The sequence below is a fragment of the Rhincodon typus genome, chromosome 21, assembly GCF_021869965.1.
Source record: "Rhincodon typus isolate 14 chromosome 21, sRhiTyp1.1, whole genome shotgun sequence".
In the NCBI taxonomy this organism is placed as follows: Eukaryota; Metazoa; Chordata; class Chondrichthyes; order Orectolobiformes; family Rhincodontidae; genus Rhincodon; species Rhincodon typus.
The window spans coordinates 20,544,558-20,565,506 of NC_063352.1; the positions used below are offsets into that span (position 1 = coordinate 20,544,558).

Genomic DNA, 20,949 nt, shown 5'->3' on the forward strand with positions numbered 1-20,949 from the left:
CATCTTAAGGCCGACTCTGTTTCCTTCAGATAATATGTCACCTTCGGCTGCAAGTTCCATTTTTGGATTGCCATCTGGTATTATGTGCAGCTTTGTGAAGGTCACGATGTTACATGATAAGCTAATATCTATCTGACATTTTATATTCACTTGATGCCCTTCTTCTGCAGTCATCATTTGAACGTATTATATTCCCATCAAAACACTTTAATCCAGTCTGGATTTGCTCATCCTTAAGCATCATTATTATACTTCCTAATCCTTGATACACAGCTGCTTTTTACACTGCACAGTCGCTCAGTGGTTAGCACTGCTGCCTCACAGCACCAGGTTCAATTCCACTCTCGGGTGATTGTCTGTGCGGAGTTTGCACATTCTCCCCGTGTCTGCGTGGGTTTCCTCCGGGTGCTCCGATTTCCTCCCACAGTCCAAAGATGTGCAGGGTAGGTTGATAGGCCATGCTAAATTGCCCATAGTGCCTAGGGATGTTTAGGTTAGGTGGGTTAGACATGGGAAGTGCAGGGGTAGGGGAATGGGTCTGGGTGGGATGCTCTTTGGAGGGGCTTTGTGGACTTGTTGGGCTGAATGGCTTATTTTTGCACTGTAGGGATTCTAAATCTCATAGTTCTTTGACGTTCAACTGCAATGAACACAGAATCCCTCCACAATGAATGTCCTTGTGATTACCATTGACCAGAGACTGGACCAACCACATAAATACTGTCCTTTCAAGATGGGGTCAGAGAATGAAAAGTGTGTGGTGAGTAACTCACTTCTTGACTCTCCAAAGCTGTCTCCCATCTCCAGTGAACAAGTTAGGAGTGTGATGGAACACACTCCTTGTGTGCATGAATGCATCTCCAACATATCTCAAGAAGCTTTTCATCATCCAGGATAAAGCAGCCTATTTGAATTGCACCCCATTCACCAACATAAACATTCACTCTCTCAACCATTGACACGCAAGGGCAAATGTAAACCATGTATAGGATGTGCTGCAGCAACTCACCTAAGTTCATTTTATAGCATGTTCCAACCCTGTGATTTTGTCCTCTTGAAGGTCAAGGGCAGTAGGAGCATGGGTAACGTCATCACCTATAAGTTTGTTTTGAAGTCATGTAGCATACTGATTAGGTCACAATGATAGAGCTCTCCCTAGCAGTACACTGTCTACACCTATACCACATGGACTTTAACGGTTCAAGAAGGTGGTTTACCACCACTTTTCAAGGACATTTACAAATGGGTATCAATGCTGACCTTGCCATCAATACCCACATTCCAAAAATGAATTTGGAAAAAATGCTTTTAGTGGACGCTGAATATCTTTGACACAAAGTAAAGAAGTCTTACATTCACTCAATGCTATTCAGAGATCTGAAAGTGCTTGATGGTGGATTACTGTGTGAGACCGGTGTTCTAATGTTACCAAATGTATGTTCGTTTGCAAGACACCACAAGCAACAAGATAAGTAACGTTAATGCTTGCTGTTATACTGAAATATTAGCCTTGATAGAGTTTGAAATCTGTAATTGCAAATTGAACTTTGAATAGTGCTGTGGGATTGTTTATGCCTCCTGAGCGGCAGACTCATAACACTTAGGACATTGCAATGCTCTCTCAATAATGCACAGTGCGCAGACAATGTGCTCAGGTTCCTGGAATGGAATATAACCCACAATGCTTTGACTCAGAGATATAACAGTTGTCAGCTAAGCAGGGTATTAAATTTGTTACTCCTTAGAAAGTTAAAGCTTTACAATTGCGTAATTTTAGATAGTTTCTATATATGGAGTTAAAGTTTGTTTTTGCAAATAAATGGATTTACATGCATCTTGGAAGTTAAAACACAGGACTTGAAGTCATGAGCATTCTATTGTGCACATGTCATGTATTTCGTGTTTAACCAAGTATGTGAAACTTTTCTCCCTAGTTTTCAAGCTTGCCGCAAAAAATTGGGAACAGTGTGCTAAAGTTGCTGCATATGGTTCCAATGACATTATAACTTATAAAAGTGAGGCTTTTTGGGCTTCTTGTTTAAATCTGTGATTGTGTTCACTATGTCTAATTTCACCATCCAGTTTTAAATAATTTGAAAGAAATGTATAAATATTATTTCAAAATATGAAAATAATGTGACTGGAGATGTATTTTTGCTTTGCTTATTGCCAGCCAGCATACCCTATTGACCATAATGTCACCCTTGCCTACAATACAATACAGGCATTTAATCTGTTCTAGATTTCTAGCAGATTGAACTGCTCCATCGTAATATATTCAGTAGTTCAGATTCCTTACAACATTTCGTGGTATCAAGAGATGCTGACCTATGCATTCTGTATGTTGGCTGTAATAGAGTGGCTGGCGTTGAGCAAGACTGGATGTGAGAGCATTACATGAGACAGATGAGTGTGGTGTTCCATGCCAGCAAATCTCCTGCCAGGAGTGCCTACAAGCAGCAGCATCAGTATGGCCATTGCCGTTTGTGTATTTCACAGCTTTTATCATAAAGAGAATAACAAATTTCGATAATTCCTTGTTCCCCTTGCTTAGAGGAAACAACTTGTATAATTTATTGTTACCTCTATAACTCAAACTTCAGTGAATGTTGAGTTCAGTTTTTTTATTCAGTGTTCTCATCATGTATGGTGAACATTCTTATCACAAATGTGAATATGGAGCTTGCATCTGTAAGGAGAGGTTGAGGCAAATAGCACGGATGCTGTAAGGAAGTGGCCAGATAAATTCATAAGGGAGCAAAGAGCAGTAAGAGATATTATTTGACTGGATGAAGTAGGGTCGAAGAGGCTTATGTGGATAAATACCAGCATAAGCCAGTTGGGTTGAGTAACCTATTTCTGTGCTTTAATTCTGTGATACTGCAGCTATCTTTTGTACTGTCTCATCTATACATTTGAACCAAGTGTTTCATTATCTTTTGCTTCAAGAAGAAACCTCATCGTAGTTCTGTGTGATCCTTCCAGCCTTAGTGTGGTCAATAGTAACACATTGCAATAGTTGTTCTTCATAATGCTTGAAAAATCTATCCCGAAAAAAATCATTAAACTTCTTTCGGTCAGATTCTGTAGTTGATTCTGGCAGCTTACTGAATCTGCCATATCTTGCCATGCCCTGGATAGGAGCATTAAGATACCCTGACAATTTGCCAACACGAGTGTACAATTCAATGTACTAAAGTACTGGGGTCAGTTAGCTCAGTTGATTGGACAGCTGGTTTGCATTGCAGAGTAACGCCAATAGTGTCTCATAATGACACCACAATATCCCGTCCCAGCTGAGATTACCATAAAGACCCTGCCTTCTCAACCTTGCTCCTCACCTGAAGATTGGTGACTCTCAGCCATGGTCCACCATGGCTGCTTTACTTTTTTAACTACAAAACAACTAATTAATTTGTTAATGTTGAGTTATCCTTGAATGCTGTTCCAAACATTTTGTTGATGTCAGAAGGCATAAACACCTTGTTCAGTATTGTGAATCATTTGTGATTAATTGTAGTGTGTAAATTTATTCAGAAAATCCAATGACCCCATTTTCTCATTGCCAGAATTCATGCTTTTTTATACACTCATATATAGTCTAACCCCCAACTTCAGCTGTGGAACACCATACCTGTATTAGTATGCGTTTTCACCCCAGAAATGTATGTTTTACTTAACAATATTGTAGGTTGGCACATAGGTTTAAGCAAGCAGCAGTGGCAGTGAAGACGATGCGTGGGTGTTGAAGACACACTCATACAGAACAGATTGTTAATAGAATGGTGAGTGTTAGACAGAAATGGGTCTTCCAGCAAAAAGAATAAAACATGAAGTCGTTTTCAAATTAAAAGTCTTAACAGTTCCAAAGTTACCAGATAAGTTTGTTGTGACAAGAAAATTTGATGCTAGGGGAAAAGAACTTGTGAGAATGGAAGGAGAAGTAATCCACCCTGAGGAAGATACCCAAGACCAAATGTGCCATGTGAATAGGGAGCAGCCGCTAGCCAATTCTTGTGAAACAAGAACTGGAATATTGTCAGAATCATTACCTTGTCACCAGATGTGCAGGCCAGATGGATGAAGATGGAGTGAAGTTATGTATCGATAATGTGTGGAAAAGATATCCAGTAGCAATAATAACCAAAGTGATCAAAAGGTGCTGTGAAGAAATAAAACATGCATTATTGAGATGGGGAATATTTAAATCATATTCCTCTTTGATCAATCATATTGCTCTTACAGGGATCTGGCTTTGGGTGAATGAGATTGGGAATTTAATATCCACTGATATTCTGCATTTAGGAAAGATAAACAAAAAAGTAAAGCTGAGATAGCACGCCCAATAAGGGACAATATCAATGCATTAGCCATAGAGGATTTTCTAGCGAAGGATCAAGATGCAGGATTAGTTTGTCTGGAGTTAAGAAACAACAATATATTGTAGTATTGACGTTAAGTCTATTATAAATCAGGAAAGTAGAAATGTATGTAATGTGAGTAATATAGTAATAATTGATGATTTTAAATCATGTATATACTCGGGTAATCAAGTCTGCACTAATGCTGTGAAGGATGAATTCTTTCAGTGTGTGCAAGATAGGCTTTTGGGACAGTGCATTGAGCCAACTAATGATTTGGCAATTTTGAATTTGGTGTTGTGGCATGAAAAATAATTGATAATCTTGCTGTTAAAGAGCCTTTGGGAAATAATGACCATAATCTGGCATTTTTTAATGAATTTTCATTGCAACATAGTTCATTTTGAAACTAGGGATTTTATTCTGAACCAAGGGAAAACTGAAGAGCAAATTGGCTAGAGTATGTTCAGAATATATATTAAAAACATTGTCAGTGCATAGGCAATGGCCACTTTTTAAGTAAATACTACAAGGTCAGCAACAAAAATGCATTCCTCCAAGATTCAAACAACCAAATGCAAAGATGAATCAACCATGATTAATTGAAAAAGTTAAAGATTATATTAGATCAAAGAGTCTTACAAGAATACCAGAGCAGTGGTAACCCTGAGGATTAGGACGGATTTAGGACCCAGCAAAGAAGGGCACAAAACTGATAAACGCAGGGGAAAAAAAACTATGAATATAAGATAACGAGGAGCATAAAGGTGTAGACTGTAATGGCTTCTATCAATACGCGAAAGAAGAACGATTAGCAAATATAAATGTGGGCCCATTATAAGTGGGGACTGGAGAATGTATGGTGGTGAACAGGAAATAGTGTAGAAACTAAATTACTCTGCATCTGTCTTCAAAGGAGAGAAGCAGAAAGCAGAAAACTGTAGGCCAGTTATTCTAAGATCTATCATTGGAAAAATTCTAGAATCCATTATTGAATGGATTTATCAGCATGAATAGAGGATGGGCTAACTAAAAAGAACATAGAACTGGAATAAATGAGACATTGTCAGGTTGATAAGCTGTAACATGAATATTGCTCAGAAAAGACGCATTTTCCAACTTAAGTATAGCGCTGATTGAATAATGTACACAGTAATCCTGGTACAGTCTCACCAATGCTACAGTAATAGCAAGGTACATTCAGTTTGAAATCAGGCTCGCAGTGTGGCTGACCTGTGCATACTGTAAACTGTATATGTATGTGTATATATATATAAAACAATACCTAAGGCCCTGTTCTTTGCAGACTGAAAGAACTGTGCCTATTTCAACTGAACAGAATAGCTCGCAGCCATTCTCTGGTTCATTCATCCGAGCAATTCCTTGACAAATCAGACTCAACCTGCCTGTTTTAAATTTTGTTCAAAACTTGGTAGTTAACTGTTAGCCATCATCTAACTGATGCATTTTTCATACCTTTGCCAACTGATCAGCGCTCTCTTCTTGTTCAGTACAAAATGTTGTTTCTATTTACGTTGGAACTCTTGAGAAAGTCCAACTGAGTGCAAGACGAAAAGCTTCAATAAAATGTGTCTTTCCTTCAGCAATCTGATGGAATGCCACAGAATCACTGCTGGGTCCTCTATTTACAATCAAAACTATTTACAATCTCTATCAGTAACTTGGATAAAAGACCAGTGTATTGTACCTAAAGTTGCTGGTGATATAAAAATCCCTATGAAGCAAATTGTGAGGAGGCTACAATAAGTCTACAAAGAGGGATTTTCATAGATTTAGTGAGTGTGCACAAATTTGGCATTAGAATATAGCATGGGAAATTGTGAGGCTGTTTACTTTGGTAGCAAGAATAGAAAAGCAGAATATTGTTATTCTATTGTTGCAAGCATAGTATGTAATTAACAATTCAAATGGAATGTTGGCCTTTATTACAAAGGAGATGAAATATAAAAGTAAGGAAGTCTTGGCAGAACTGCAGCGTTCGTGAAACTGCACCAAGGATATATACAGCGTACATTACTTAAGGGTGGATGTACTTGAATTGGAAGCAGTACAGAGAAGGTTCACTGGGCTGATTCCTGGGAGATGTTGCCTTATGAGGTATACTTGAGCATAAACACATTGGAGTTTAGAAAAATAAAATTAATTTATTGGGAGCCTTGTCAGAGTGGATGCTGAGAGGATGTTTTCTCTTCGGCAGGGGTATGGAGAGATGGGAAGGGGAGAACCTAGATCTAGAGAGCACAGTTTAAAAATAAGAACTGTCCCATTTAAGTTGGAGATGGGGAATTTCTTCTCTCAGGGAGTTGTTAATTTTAGAATTCTCTTTCACAGTGAGCAATGGAGGCTGGATATTGAAGTTATTTAAAGTTGAGTTAGACAGGTGAAATTGACAAGGAAGTTGAGGGTCATAGGAGAGAGGCAGGAAAGTGGAATTCAAGTCATGATTTATTGAATGGTGGAAAAGATTTGATGGGCTGAATGGCCTACTGCTATTCCTATTTCTTCTGATCTTTTGATTCAGAAAATTGTTCCGCATATTGAGGGTTTGAATGTTGATATTTAGCTCTGGTTACAAAGACATTCAAATCCTTCAATGTTATTTACTTAAAACATACTCCAACTTCAGAACTTTGGAACTCTTTACCTCCCTTAGTTTTCTTTACACTAAAATTAAATATGTACAAAAACTCAGTCACAACACCCTTCCCACTCATTATTAACTTATGTGATGGCCTACTTTCTGACCTTTACCCGCGCACTGAAATTCTCCCATTTGAAATAAAATGCTACATGTGACATTATCTGAAGATTCAGCAAACTAAAGTTTGTAAATGTTTGCTGGGTATTTTCTGGTGCTTTTTGAATATATTCCTCTGTTTGGAACACACAATTTATTTTTTTTTTTACTCATTTTCATATGACCACCCCAGTTTTTTTTCCCTGCAGAGCATTCCTTAGTTCCTGCTGTGCTGACGATTTAAGGAAATTATTACTGTTGGTTTATTGGAAAATAATTAGCAGTAAATTACAGGAAAATTCCATACACAGTATACATCAGATTGCAAACAGACTAGATGAAAATGTGATTATGAGATATGCAGACATATAAAAGTCTGAATTTCTGCCATGGGATGAGCTAAGGACACATGTTCTCAATGTGTTCTTAATGAAAGACAGCACAAACTGAATTGGTATAACTGTATGGTAGTTTAGAATGCCTTTAAAAGGTTATACCCATATTCTGTTTGATTTTATTGGCTACAGTCCGCTAGAATTATTTAGAAAAGAAAATCACAAAGTAGTAAAAAGAATTGTTTTTTGAAGTTCATTTGTAATGATTGACATTGTAAGTGATGGTAATTTCTGGGTTTCATCAGAGCTAATTATGATTCAAGAAAACATTAAATAATCCATCTGCCTCATGTTTTCTGCATATGCCATACATGGTCTCGTTCCTGTACAATCATAGATACTTAATGGCTAGAACATTATCCTATTAAACACATAATGGGAAGAAAAGTGACATAACCTTTCATCTCTGTGGAGGTCTTTGTAAAAGATTGGAGACTAACTTGATCAGCGAGTGGTTGACGAAAACCATACTGTGTGATCAGAATCACAAACTTTGTAGCAAATGAAAAGACCATTTGGCCTCCCATCTCAGTGCAGCTCCCTGACTGATCTATTTATTTCTGTTGCCCGCGTTTTACACATGAAGCTTTTCTAAACACTGCTCTAAATCCTGTTTCCATTATTGATTCTATAGGTCTGAATTCTAATAACACTAAATAAAGTGATTACTCTTGATGTTCCTTTTTTTAATTGATGACCATCCTAAATTTCAGCTTAGAAATTCTAACTGCTTGATCTGAGGTAATGGCTTCTCCTCTCATAGTTTTGAACATATTGATTGGATTTCTGTTAATTGTCTTCACTGTATGGAATGTGTTTTAACTTTCTCCATTTTCACTTCTGTGAAGAAGTAGCAATGTTGCTTGTCAGTCAGAGGGCAATGTGTTCCAGCCCAATTCAAGTGCTTACAAATTTAGCTGATAACAATACCTGGAGGCATCATTGCCTCAGTGCCCTTTTTTGGGATGATATGTTGTTCTAAGGCCTTTTCTGACTCTCAGATAGACTTTAAAAATATCCATAGTAATTTTTATTAGTTGTCCGGAAGTCGTTCACACTTTAAAGCGCTGCAGTTACCAACTTACTCTGAGGGTGGTGATCGGTCAACATTTGAAGAAGACTTGAGTATTTTCCAATTTTGTTTGACCAAAACAGAACCTTTGACTAATGCCACTGAAACATGTCAACTAGTTAATCATCTTGCTGTCCTTGGGAACATGCTGTGTGCAACGTGTCATGTTTGCCTACCAAGCATCAGTTATTACACTTGGAAAGTACTTAGTTAGTTATGAAGCAGTTAGGGATGTCCTAAGGATTTTACACAAAATGGTGTTACATAAATTCTAGTTCTTTATTTCCTCTATTCTGTCTTCAAATGGAATATTTTTTCTCTTTGGTGAATTTTCCATTTCATCTTAACAGCCTTGCTAAGATGGATACTCAAAACTCGAAACAATATTTTAAAACAGTATAAAATTCCTGACTAAGATGTGGCTAAGTGGAAGTATTTTTGTATATGTGACAATTTTAATTAAAACTAAAATGCCAAATATGCATTAAACAATGCAGACAAAAAACATTTCCCTTGAGTATTTGTTTAAACATCTGCTACTATTCAGTATCCAAGGAAGTAAAGCACACAATAAAAAAAACACTACTTTTCATCTTACCATTTTATCAACAAATATACAAATAAGCACATCATATACTGAGCAAATATATGTATTTGAGATCATATGCTAAACAATTGTGTCTGTTGCTCATTTTATATTTATTGATTATCATTGCCAGTAGCTGCATCTGGAGTCCTAATTTGCCGCATGTGGGTGGTGGGTTATATGTTGGACAGCAGTGTTCTAACTGCAGTCAAGCGAATTTGTAAATATAAGAAAAAACTCATTTAATTGACACAATGTGTTACACAACATAAACTTAATTTAATCTTATAACTCCAGCAATGAGGTGTTAATCAGGTAACAACTGCTGTCCACTGTTCTGGAAAATATTCATGTCAAATTGAAATTAACTGGCCTCCCAGGTTATAGCAGTGCTTCCCTTAATGTCATCACTGTTTTGAATCACGCCTGCGATAGATATACTTTGTATATTCACCAGATGTAAAGTTAAAAGAATACAGGGAAAATTTCATGCCATGGCATTGTCTTGTCTTAATATACAAAAAGTGCACATGAATGGTTTTGAAAATTGAGCAGCTGGCTATAGCTTTAAAGCTAGTAAGATAAAAAGCAGCTTTGTTGGTTCATTCTGTCACCACAGAGGATGTGGGTTTGTTTGTCTCCTCTTTAATATGCAGGAAAAAGGTATCTATTTTGGAATGGGCCTCAGGTTTGTCCAAAGTTCAATTGCATTTTTGGGCTACACAGTGCCTTTTTATTAATCTTATGAAAATATTCACCTTAATAATGGACAAATATGCTTATGATAAAAGTTGATTTTCAGCTATGAACATTGAAAGGTTTTGATATTCAATTAAATTTAGTTTCTAATCCATGTTGATATTATTAAGTGCCTCAGAAAATGATTAATGACAAAAAATGCCAGACATGTTGAACATTTTATCATGCCATGAAGCCATGCTCTGTCAACATGCATTTGTCCGATATTTTGTAAGTAGTGGATAGGTTTATTGATCATTGTTATCATCAGTTCAATTCAAAGATATTGTCTAGTCATGATCGCAAGTTTTTGCCTGGGTCTTGATATGATCAAGCAGGTCAATTCTCGACCTGCATATTTTTCAGTTCATGAAACAGAAGCCCTATGAGGCACTGGGATTGAGTGCAGACTTTGCTTTCTTTCCTTCTCTGCTGGTGCTCTGCCTCATCATTATAATGTTGTGATTCAAAGTGTGATGCAGTTGTTGCCATTCTGAATATTTGGAAGCAAACATCTCCCTGTAATTGATGTCAATACCGATCTGCTTCCTGGAGAGCTTCAGAATGTCTTTGAAGCATTTTATTGACTGTCCAGAACGTTGGCCATTTAAGAATTGAGAAAACAAGATGTGACAGGTGAGAAGCATTTCACCTATCCAAATACAGTCCATTAAAGTTGATTCTGCAGAATTTTTGTTTGAATGATTGTTGAACTGGCTTCAAGAAGATGATTAACATTTGTTCAACAGTCCTTGCATTGAATCTGGAGAATCTGGCAAAAGCATCGCTAATAGAATTTAGCTAGTGCTTTGTATTTTTGATACTCTGTGTAGTCTCAAAGCAGTGTAGGAATATGGTGATGACTACTGTTCCATACACTAGGCTATTATTTATTTAGAGACACCTTTGTTGTCAAACGTTTGTTGCAGTGGTTTGTGGAAAGTTGAGCTGGCACGGCTGACTTGTTGGGTCTCTTCAGAGAGATGGTAACCAAGGTGTGAGACACGCACAACCAATCCACAGTGTCTCTACCAACATTTACTTTGGGTGGAAGATTTGATTGATTAGGTGTAGTGAGTTTTGGTTTAGCAAAATTCGTGGACAGGTCTGTGTGCAGAATTGAACAGATTGAGTAGCTTGCAAATTTGGTGCAGAGTAGGGAAAGACACTGTAATCTGTAGATTTTGTATACCTATGGTAGTCTACTTAGTTTTGGCATTGAATCAACTGAGGTTAAAGAGTTTACCATCTAACTGGGGTTTGATGCTGACACCAGAGAGCCGTTCACCTTGAAGTGAGTGGCCACTACCAAACAAATAGTTGATTATTAACCATTATCTCATTAACTGAAAAATGATAAAACTCTCAAATTATATTAAATGGAATGCATCTACTGGAGACAGATGACTCTTTTTTTGTTGGAGGGTTCTCGTCATATTCACAAATAATTTGAACTAAAAACTAAATGCCGATCTGGCGGCATCTGGAGAGAGAAATAAAGTTAACATAGGTAAACTTTCAGCAAAGCTGCCTCATGGAGGAGCCGCATTGGAATCAGGTTGTTTGATCAAGTAGACTGTTTATATGCAGTGCCGTTCTGTAACTTTGCAAAAATAATAACAATGCACTTAATTTTTTATATAGATACCTGTGTTAAGCAATTTTCAGTGATTACAGACATACGCTGAGCATTTCGACAGTTACTCAATTTGACAAATGAAGAGTAATCCTATAAATTTAAGACATATCACCAGGTTTGTTTACTTAGACCTGCCCTTGTTTTTGTTACAAACAGGTTAAATATTAATAATTCTATCTTTCATTTTAATTTGTAGGAAATTTCCTAAGTATCTTGCATTTTTTCTGTCCGGGATTGCACAAAAAATCTGTACAAGTAGATCAAATGCACAATGCACAAACTAGGTAGTGATAGGCATGTGACAGATTAAAAATCATAGATTGATACCAAGGATGTTTAGCTGCTGTCATTTATTTTAATTGAGCAGACTCTTTATGAACAGTTTGATTGTGACAGGGGTAGGTCTAATTTCTTCAGAATATAAGTGGGTCAGAAAAGACCATCCAGTCCAGCCAACTCTTGATCTCCAATTTTGCAGAGTAATGTGACCCTTGGATGACACAGAGACATACATGTTTTAAATCAACAGATTGAAACCCCTGCTACAAGAGTGGCTGTTGAACAAATAGATTAAACTTCTCAATGATTGTATCCAATGGTATTAGACTATGTAAGCCTTTGCCTATCTAACTTTGTAGCAAATCAAACAGCATCATTAATATCCCTGAGTGCAAAATTTCCTGAACAGCATGATGTCAAAATAAAGCTGACCAAGAATAAAAAATGCAACTAGTCTAAAGACCGTGATGAAGATTTAAATGGGGTAATTAATTTGATATTATGTGCCATACTATTGATTGTCACTTGGGTTATTACTTTAAATGTCGGTGTATTGTTGCGAGGTTGGGTAGAGTACTTGTGGATTGGAAGGCAGGATGTTAAAATTTGATGTTTGTAAATTGCTGGTGTTTGTAAAATGTTGGTGTTTGTACAGTTCTATGGGAAAAGCAGTGTATGGTTCCTTTAAAAAGATGATGAGCTTTTTCTATGCTTAGAGATTCAGAAAGGATGTCGGTGGGTTTGCAGGTGCATAGAGCACCTGAATTGAAACATTTGTATCAAAGTGCTACACTGTTAGCAGACAAAGCAGCCTTTTTACCAAGACAACAGGTTTTCTAATTTAGCTAATTAATTTAAACCAAGCCCTTAGATACCAAAAGCCAAGTAAATTTAAATCTGATGGTTTTGACAACATGGGACTAATCCTATTGTAAGAAATTGACATGTCATCAAGGGTATAAAAGATGAGGGCGTTTGGAGAATCGGGGAGAGCCAATTGTCAGCTGCGAGGAGAATAGCTATCAGCTCTAAAAGACAGAATCATTGGCTCTCTTACTCTAAGCCTTAGACTAAGCTTCATCGAATTTAAAGGTACCTACGGCACAAATAGTTAATGGACAAAATAATTCAGCAGAGAAGGCATTTCTGACAGAAGAATTTGTTGGAGGAGAGACAGAACACTCTGGAAGATGTAATTTTGAGAGACTAAATTCTAATTTTTTTTGGTTTGTATAAATGGGATTTGTATTTATTGGAACAGTTCTGAGGAAGGGTCACCAGACCCGAAACATTAACTCTGCTTTTTCCTTCACAGATGCTGCCAGACCTGCTGAGCTTTTCCAGCAACTTCTGTTTTTGTTCCTGATTTACAGCATCCATAGTTCTTTTGGTTTTTACCATTAGAATCTTGTTTTATTCAAGAATAGTTAGCAGTTAGAAGAGATTTATTTGGGTAGTTAATAGTTTAGTTAATTTGCTCACTGTTAGAGTTAGATAAATAAATTGTTACTGGTTGATTATAGAGCGAGTGTCAGTGGGTTATTTTATTTGACCGCTCCTTTATAACAAACTGGGGGCTCTTTTTCACAGATTATAGGGAGAGGCGCACCTTTCTGGGTGTTTTGGTTTTAGTTATCAAAGAGGGTGTCGATCTCTGCTTTATAACAGTATTATTGAAGTGAAAATAGCTTAAAGGGGGGGAGTCATTAAAATTATTGTGAGACTTAAGTAACTATAGATTCTGCTTATACATTGATTATTCACATTATGCTTGTTATTTGATCTCATTTCTTCTGAGTCGTTAGCTAGGAAATGTGAGCTGGTAGTGGAACAGAATCATTGTGATGTGTAAATTTTAGGAATTTATCTGTGGACCTGCGGGTCTGTAGAAGAGATTAAGCTTGTGCTAAGCTGGTTACTAAATGTTTCAGGTATGCTTTATACTTGTATAAACTGAGTAAATATGTAAAACCAAATATTAATATCTGTATTCATCTTCTTTTCTGTTGGAATGTAGGAATATAAAGAATTTATTTTTAAAATCTGAAAGCTACACTATAAAACATTTTCTTTTTGCTGTCTTTTATTTACTATGTAGATAATGTGTTGAATTTAAAACAGGCTTTCTGGACCACCACTGAAGTAACAAGATCCTATATCAGTGCCGGACACTGCAGTGATGTTACATTAACTGCCTCAAATTGGCATGCATCTCTGATGTAGTTTTTAAGGGTTTTGCCAAAATCCTATCATTATTGCAATTCTATACATGCAAGGAAGATGTGGAACGGGCAGAATGCATGACCGAGACATAGTTATTTCACTAAGAAACAGACCCCAGATACCTGGGCCAGTCATTGGTTAGGCACCTTGATGCCAATCTATGTATACTTTCAGTGGTCTATTCTTCGTTGCTCTACAACACCTTGGGATTCTTTCCTTTTCACAGTAGCTTCCTCCAGTTTCTACCTATGAGTTTTCTGTTCAAAACGAAATGACAGAGAATTCATTGTGTGGAACTTAACACTCCCTTTAATTCACTGAAGCAAAGATTTGCTGCCGTGAAACTTCCTTCACTAACTACATCTGAGGTAAAATTTTAATTGTTCAGTTTTCAACTGTGCAGTGACGTTATTTGAACAAAAAAAAATGCTTCTTTGTGTGTCATTTTATTTGAGATCATATTGGTTAGATTCTGAATCCATTTATAAAATTTTGATTCAGCTGTCCGGACCGTAAGAGTACTGTGCACAATTTAGTCTCGGTATTATAATGCAGTGTCTTTTAATTTCCCTCTGTACCCCAGCCCCCAAAATTGAATGCTGAACCTCCGTTTTAATTGAGGCTTGTCAGGGTAAATAATTGTCCTGGTCCTTTGCATGCTCCTGCCTAAGTTGACACCATAACAGAAAAAGTTAGGGGGAAGGGGGGAGGTGGGGTGGGAGAAGGGTGGTGGCAGGGGTTCAAATTGTTTTTGAAAGTTTAACCATTTGCCCTCTTCAGGGTACTCTCTGTCAAAAACAGATTGACATTTGAAGCACTTATTAAGGGGCAAGGGCAAAAGGTTAAAGCTATTTAGGATGCCTTGTAATTATTACAGGCCTCGATGCCCTTGTTAAAAACAAAAAGTTGTTAAAATAATCACCCTGTGTGTTGAAATGAGTCACAGAAGGTCATTAAATAAAATATGCAAGTGGATGAAAAAGTCATTTTAAGGAAAATTTAAATAAAACAAAACTTTTGCTTTATATAAAGCATGTAACTGAAGACCATCATTAGATAAAGAAAAAATAATTTACATCTTCAACAGCTGTTTTTAGTTGGTGCCAAACCTAAATATTCTGCAACAGTTGTAGGGGAGGAAATAAGCTGGAATGGTGGTAAATGAAACCACTTGTCTGGTTTCAGCATTCTCTTTGTTGTGGTTGAAGTTCTCCAAACTGGGTTCCTAAACTTAGTAATTACACTGTCCATATTGCTAGGAAGGAAAAAGAAATGCAGAGGAAACTTTCTCCTCCAGGGTATTTGATTATAGAGACGGAAGGAAGGACCTTGCTGAAGAACTCCAGGGCACTGGTAATTGGAGAAATATTACCTTGCAGTGTACATGCTGTTTTTATAAACAAGAACCATAGTCAATTCATATAAACCTGCCAAAGTGAAGTAATTACAGGGTATTTTCACAAGTTCAGCAGTGCGGAGGTCTGAGGAGATGGTTTCTAACTTGGTAAAACTAAGAACTCAATAATTTCAGAATTAAAACAAATTGCAATGCAGACATTGTTGATAACTTATACACCAGAATTAGCTGAAATTATATCATGAGTTGAATGTTACAGGTAAAAGCTGGTTGTTATTTTTTGGTTCTGATATACTGTGGAGGAATTGGCTTAGTTAATTCAAACCTTTTATAAAACTATCTTTGTCAACAGTGACACTTTAAATAAGATGTAATTTAGTTTGTTGTTGCAACTGTATTTGCTGTCATTTATATAATCAGTCCTTAAATTTATTTTAAAATAGTTTCACCTATTAAATTCAAACACAGTTGTTTTTTTTCTTCAGATCTGCCGTAACATTTCTGTCATTGCGGTATGTGCTGTCAAGGAAACAGGGATGTGATGTGGAGCTGAATTAGGCATAGACTGATGAAATTCAAAATGCTGATATTGACAGCAAAATTGTACCAATTGTGGAACTGGTGACTTATATTTATTATGAAATTTTGACTGATAACAGAGCAAAGTTAAGTTGTTGACTCCGGACCAGAAAGAAACAGTTTTAGGTAAATAATCCATGAAGTAATACATGCACCAAAGAAAGAAAACTACAGTCATGACTCAGAAAGGAATGAGCGGATTGACCATAATTAATGACAATCTAAGTTGTGGAGCAATTCATGAATGGCTGAAAACCACCACACACATTTTGTAAATGTAGTTTATTGATTCCATTGTGGTTTGGTGACTTTATTCATTGAGTTGCTGAGCCATACAGATTAGGAAGACGTGAGAACAATGTGCTCATAAGCTTTTATTGTAGAGTGTGTGACACAAAAGAACTATATTTTAAAGAAGCTGGCACATTTAGGAAAGAAGCATCAAGAAGGTAAAGAAATGAAACAGATGGCAGTCTCTTCTGGTGGTAAGATTGCATTGTTGGGTTGACTGCCAATTTAAGAATATTATGGGATTTCCATTAATTTTTCTTCTGTTGCCTGTATTCTTAGCTTAATCAATTTCAGTAGCGGTTCCTTTATTCATTTACGGGATGAGGACGTTGTTGGCTAGAAAGCATTTATTGCCCATCCCTAATTGCTAGAGGGCAGTTCAGAGTCAACCACATTGCCGTGGGTCTAAAGTCACATGTAGGCCAGACCAGGTAAGGATGGCAGTTTCCTTCCCTAAAGGACATCAGTGAACCAGATGGGTTTTTCTGACAATCAACAGTGGATTCATAGTCATCATTAGATTCTTAATTCCAGATTTTTTTTATTGAATTCAAGTTGCTCCATGTACCATGGTGGGATTTGAACCTGAGTTCCCATAATGTTATCTGGGTCACTGGATTAACAGTCCAGTGATAATAGCACTAGGCCATCGCCTCATCCCTCCCGCCAATGTACTTCTGGAAGTTGTCGAAGTGAGAAACATTATTATCAACTGCAAATGATTTCTGTGTGTTGTTAATGTAGTGATAGTTAATATTTCTACTCTTGCAGTATGAATTTTGCTGATTAGAGGGATTGTACGTGCCAGTACAAACTGAGTAGGGATCCATATTGCTGGATCCCCATTTGAATCACATGTGGCTTAACCTTCTTGCCCAGTCTGTCATGCCCTTGCCCATTCTATAGAAGCAACATTTTAAAATGGAAATGGTTTTGCAACAGACTGCGTGTGATGGTCCAAATTTCTTAAGTGTTGTGTATGCTGAGCCTGTCAGCTTACAAATAATGAACACTAATAAAAGGCCAAAATGCTGAAATGTTATTGCTGCAATCTAATTTCTAATTGTGTATGGAATTGCATGTCCTTCTATTCAGATTGTTTTTGGAGATGTAAAAGAAGAGGATGGGAAATTGAAAATGGAGCAGGTTATCTTGTGCTAGTGGCTGGTTATTCTTACCCACCATTACTTGTGCAGAACCCAACATACCTACCTAGAAGTGCATGAAGAAATATACCTTCAAAGATTTAATTTAATCAAGGAGCTAGTGACTGACATCAACAAAAGTGGGGATGCCTTGATTTTGGCTTTCATGGTGACCACAATACCGTTCCCCTGTCTCCTCCAAGATACCTGAAGAGCTACATGCAATATCTGTAATGGGGCAAAAAGATAGGACTTTGGAGGATTGGCTTGTGGAGATGAAGAATGAAAGGTCCGGGTGAAGGGTTTAGTGGTGCATGGGCCAGGTTATGGCCAAAGGTTGGCGATATTACAGAGGTGAGAGTGGGTCCTTTGATAATAGAAAGCGTAGGGTGGATTGGGCTGAGGGTGATGGTGAACTGTACCTCTAGATTAACAAAGATGCCTTGGTCAAGAATGCTGGTTTAGCGTAAGATAGTAATGAGGAAAAGAATGAGGTTAGTGGCCAACAAGCTATTTTCACTACCCTGTGATTTACGTTGGAGGGTATAAATAAACCCCATTTACCTGAATTTACCTATCGATTGTGGGGGGGTGGTGGTGGGGGGATGCGGTGAACTAAGTATATTCGCCTAACTAACATTATCGTTTCTTTATTGATTGCCATTTTTACTTTTGAAAAAGCTTCTGTGCATTTATAAATTTGAAATATGCAGCTTCTCATCTATACCACTTCAGAGCAGATGCAAAATTTCTGAAATTTCCTGTTACACGTGCTATTCTTTTCACTTCAGAAGCTGGCTTTTTTTGTTACTGTTTTTGCACGGAAGACATCTTGGATTCTATCAGTTGAAAGATAGTAAATAATTTCCCCATCAGCAAACTGTACAATTGGATATTTTTCCTCATTGACCTATTGGAAACCGGATCAGTATAATGCGTTTGGTTGGTTTGGATTTGTTAATCAAAGTGTCAGTGTTGAGTGGGGAGGATCCAGAAACTTTGGTTGCCTCATGATGTTTTGTAATCTGCCAATAAAGTTTACACAATTGCTTTCCAATGTAAATAATGCCTCGTATCATTTAAGAAAAAAAAGGATACAGTAACTGCATTCCCATAGCTATCCTGAATGGAGACTTTCAAAGAATGTCTTTTCTCGAGTTATGTTGAATTTTAATATTTGCTTGTATCAATTGCTAGTATCGCGACCAACCCATCTCCCTAATGAGCTGAAAGCGTGTCATTTCAGAGGGGCTTGCCTGATTTTGACAAGCTGTTCTATTTAGTGGGGAAAAGGCTATTTATCCATTGTTTCAGAGATTCTGTTCTTCAGGAAAAGTTGCCAGGTAGTTTCTCTGCTTTTTGAACATTGCTTTGGTTATCAGGGTTGTCGTAACTAAAAAGTCCATATTTGTGCCCCATTCATTCATCCCAGTTAGGACTTAAAACGGGAAAAGGAAGTATAAATATTTTTCTAAAGCGAAGTTTCTTTAGTAAGTCTTTGCTAATTTGTTAGGTAGGTAATCAGCTGTAACCTCTGGAACATTATGCTTCATGTGTGTTTAATTTATGGACATCTGATCCAATTGAAGACCATGACTTCTAAGATCATCTAGAGTTTAGGGATGTTTGTGATTTTAAAACAGGGACTTATTCAGTAAAATTTTCTAATCAAATATTACCTCATCACTTTATTTAAAGACATTTGATTTGTTGTTGTATTCTGAGGAATATAGCCTGTCAGAATGCCCTTTGCTGGAAATGGAAAGTATTCAGTTAAATTATGAACTGCACAATTTCCAGTACTTAACTTATTCGTAAAATAGTTTAGTGATCTTTGGATCATATCTCCAATAAAGTTGTGCCACCCTTTAGTTCATAAGTATAGGCTAGCTGTGAATATTTGTGCTAGAGCTGAAAATATCTGAAGCATTTCCAAATTGCAACAGAATCTTCATAGCATAAGCTCATAGCTTCAACATAACACCTTGTTCCCTGGCCAACATCTCTGTCTCAGGCTTGCTGCAGTGCTCCAGGAGAGCTCAGCACAAGCTAGAAGAGCAACACCTCATTTTCTGCTTGGGAACTCTACAGCCTTCTGGACTCTACCGAGTTGTGGCACCTCCTCCCATGTCCTTACCCCAAACTCCACACTAGGCCTTGTTTTCACGTGGTTTGCTATTACACACAACCCATTGTTAGCCGCTAATAGACCCCATTAGAAACTATTCATTCTCCCAGGCTGATTGTTATCCACTCCTTTGTCTGCCCAACTGTTCTTCTGTCTCGTTGGGCTTTATCTCTATCTATCATTTACTCCTTACCTCCTCCCCCACCCTATCTTTTTGTGTAGGAAACAACTTTTTCCTATCTACCATAAGTTCTGAGCAAGGGTCAATGGACCTGAAATGCTAACTCTGATTTCTCTCCACGGATGCTGCAAGACCTGCTGAACTTTTTCAGTAATTTCTGTTTTTGCTTCAGATTAAGATTTTTTAAAAGCTGAATCAATTGTAACTTCCTCCGAACATTTAATTTGACCAATCTGTTTTTGTTTTGGTTATGGTAACAATTTATTTTTAATTTATATTCTATATGTAGATTGACATTTCTGCTTTGGATTTTTTCCTAATGTTTCGTCCACAAATTACCATGTCAGTAATTAAATGACAGCATTATTGATGTTCTCAACACATATTCCTGCATTTCTTTACTCCAGAGTCATTGCAAATTTATTGCACAACCACCTTAGATCAGGAGGAGATCCAGCATTTTGTACCATGACCTCTGTTGGTGATGCATGACCATTACCCCCCAATATACCCCCACTTTATGGAGTTTGCTCACTGCCCACCCCACAGTGCCAGAGCTGAAATTGTAAGCCAATTGGGTTGTGGATGTGAGGCATCATCTCATTACAACATGGCACTAATCAATGTTGTTTTTTTCAAAGCATAAACACCATTGGCAATGAGATTATGTAATTGACTATTACTGGTTACTTTCATCTGACTGGTTGAAACCTTTATGTGTAATCTAAAAGAGCTATTGATGCTAGAGATCTGAAACAAACAAACGCAAATTGCTGGAGAAGTGCAGCAGGTCTGGCAGCATCAGTGAAAAGAAAACAGAATTAATATCTTGAGTCCAGTGACCCTTCTTCTATTTTGTTTTCTTTTCACTGAAATTCCCAGAACTGTTGAGTTTCTGCAGCAATTTCTGTTTTCCCTTATGGCTAACAATAACTTTTAAAATCAATTTTCAATGCATAAAAAATATGTTTAATGATTCTACTATTTTTTTTTTTGTTTTCTAGGTACTCCTTCGGTAAGTGAATGGAGTTTCAGAGATTTTGAAGATCCAGTGGTACTGAGTAGAAAGAACATGGTTTTATTTACATTTTTTATTATTTTTTTCTTAAAAGAGCATTAAACTGTATTAAAACCCGAAAGAACTATGGATGCTGTAAATCAGGAACAAAAACAAAGTTGCTGGATAAGCTCAGCAGGTCTGGCAGCATCTGTGAAGG

At 37.1% G+C, this 20,949-nt stretch overlaps 1 protein-coding gene across 2 annotated transcripts in view; it reads left to right on the forward strand.

Annotated features, from left to right (window-relative positions):
• Positions 1 to 20,949, forward strand: part of lmf1 (lipase maturation factor 1) — a 578,934-nt gene that overhangs the window by 52,456 nt on the left and 505,529 nt on the right. For both annotated transcript variants that reach the window (XM_048609600.1, XM_048609601.1), the window contains exon 3: positions 20,737 to 20,747. In XM_048609600.1, coding sequence (XP_048465557.1) covers positions 20,737 to 20,747 — 11 coding nt within the window. The remainder of the gene's footprint in view (positions 1 to 20,736; positions 20,748 to 20,949) is intronic.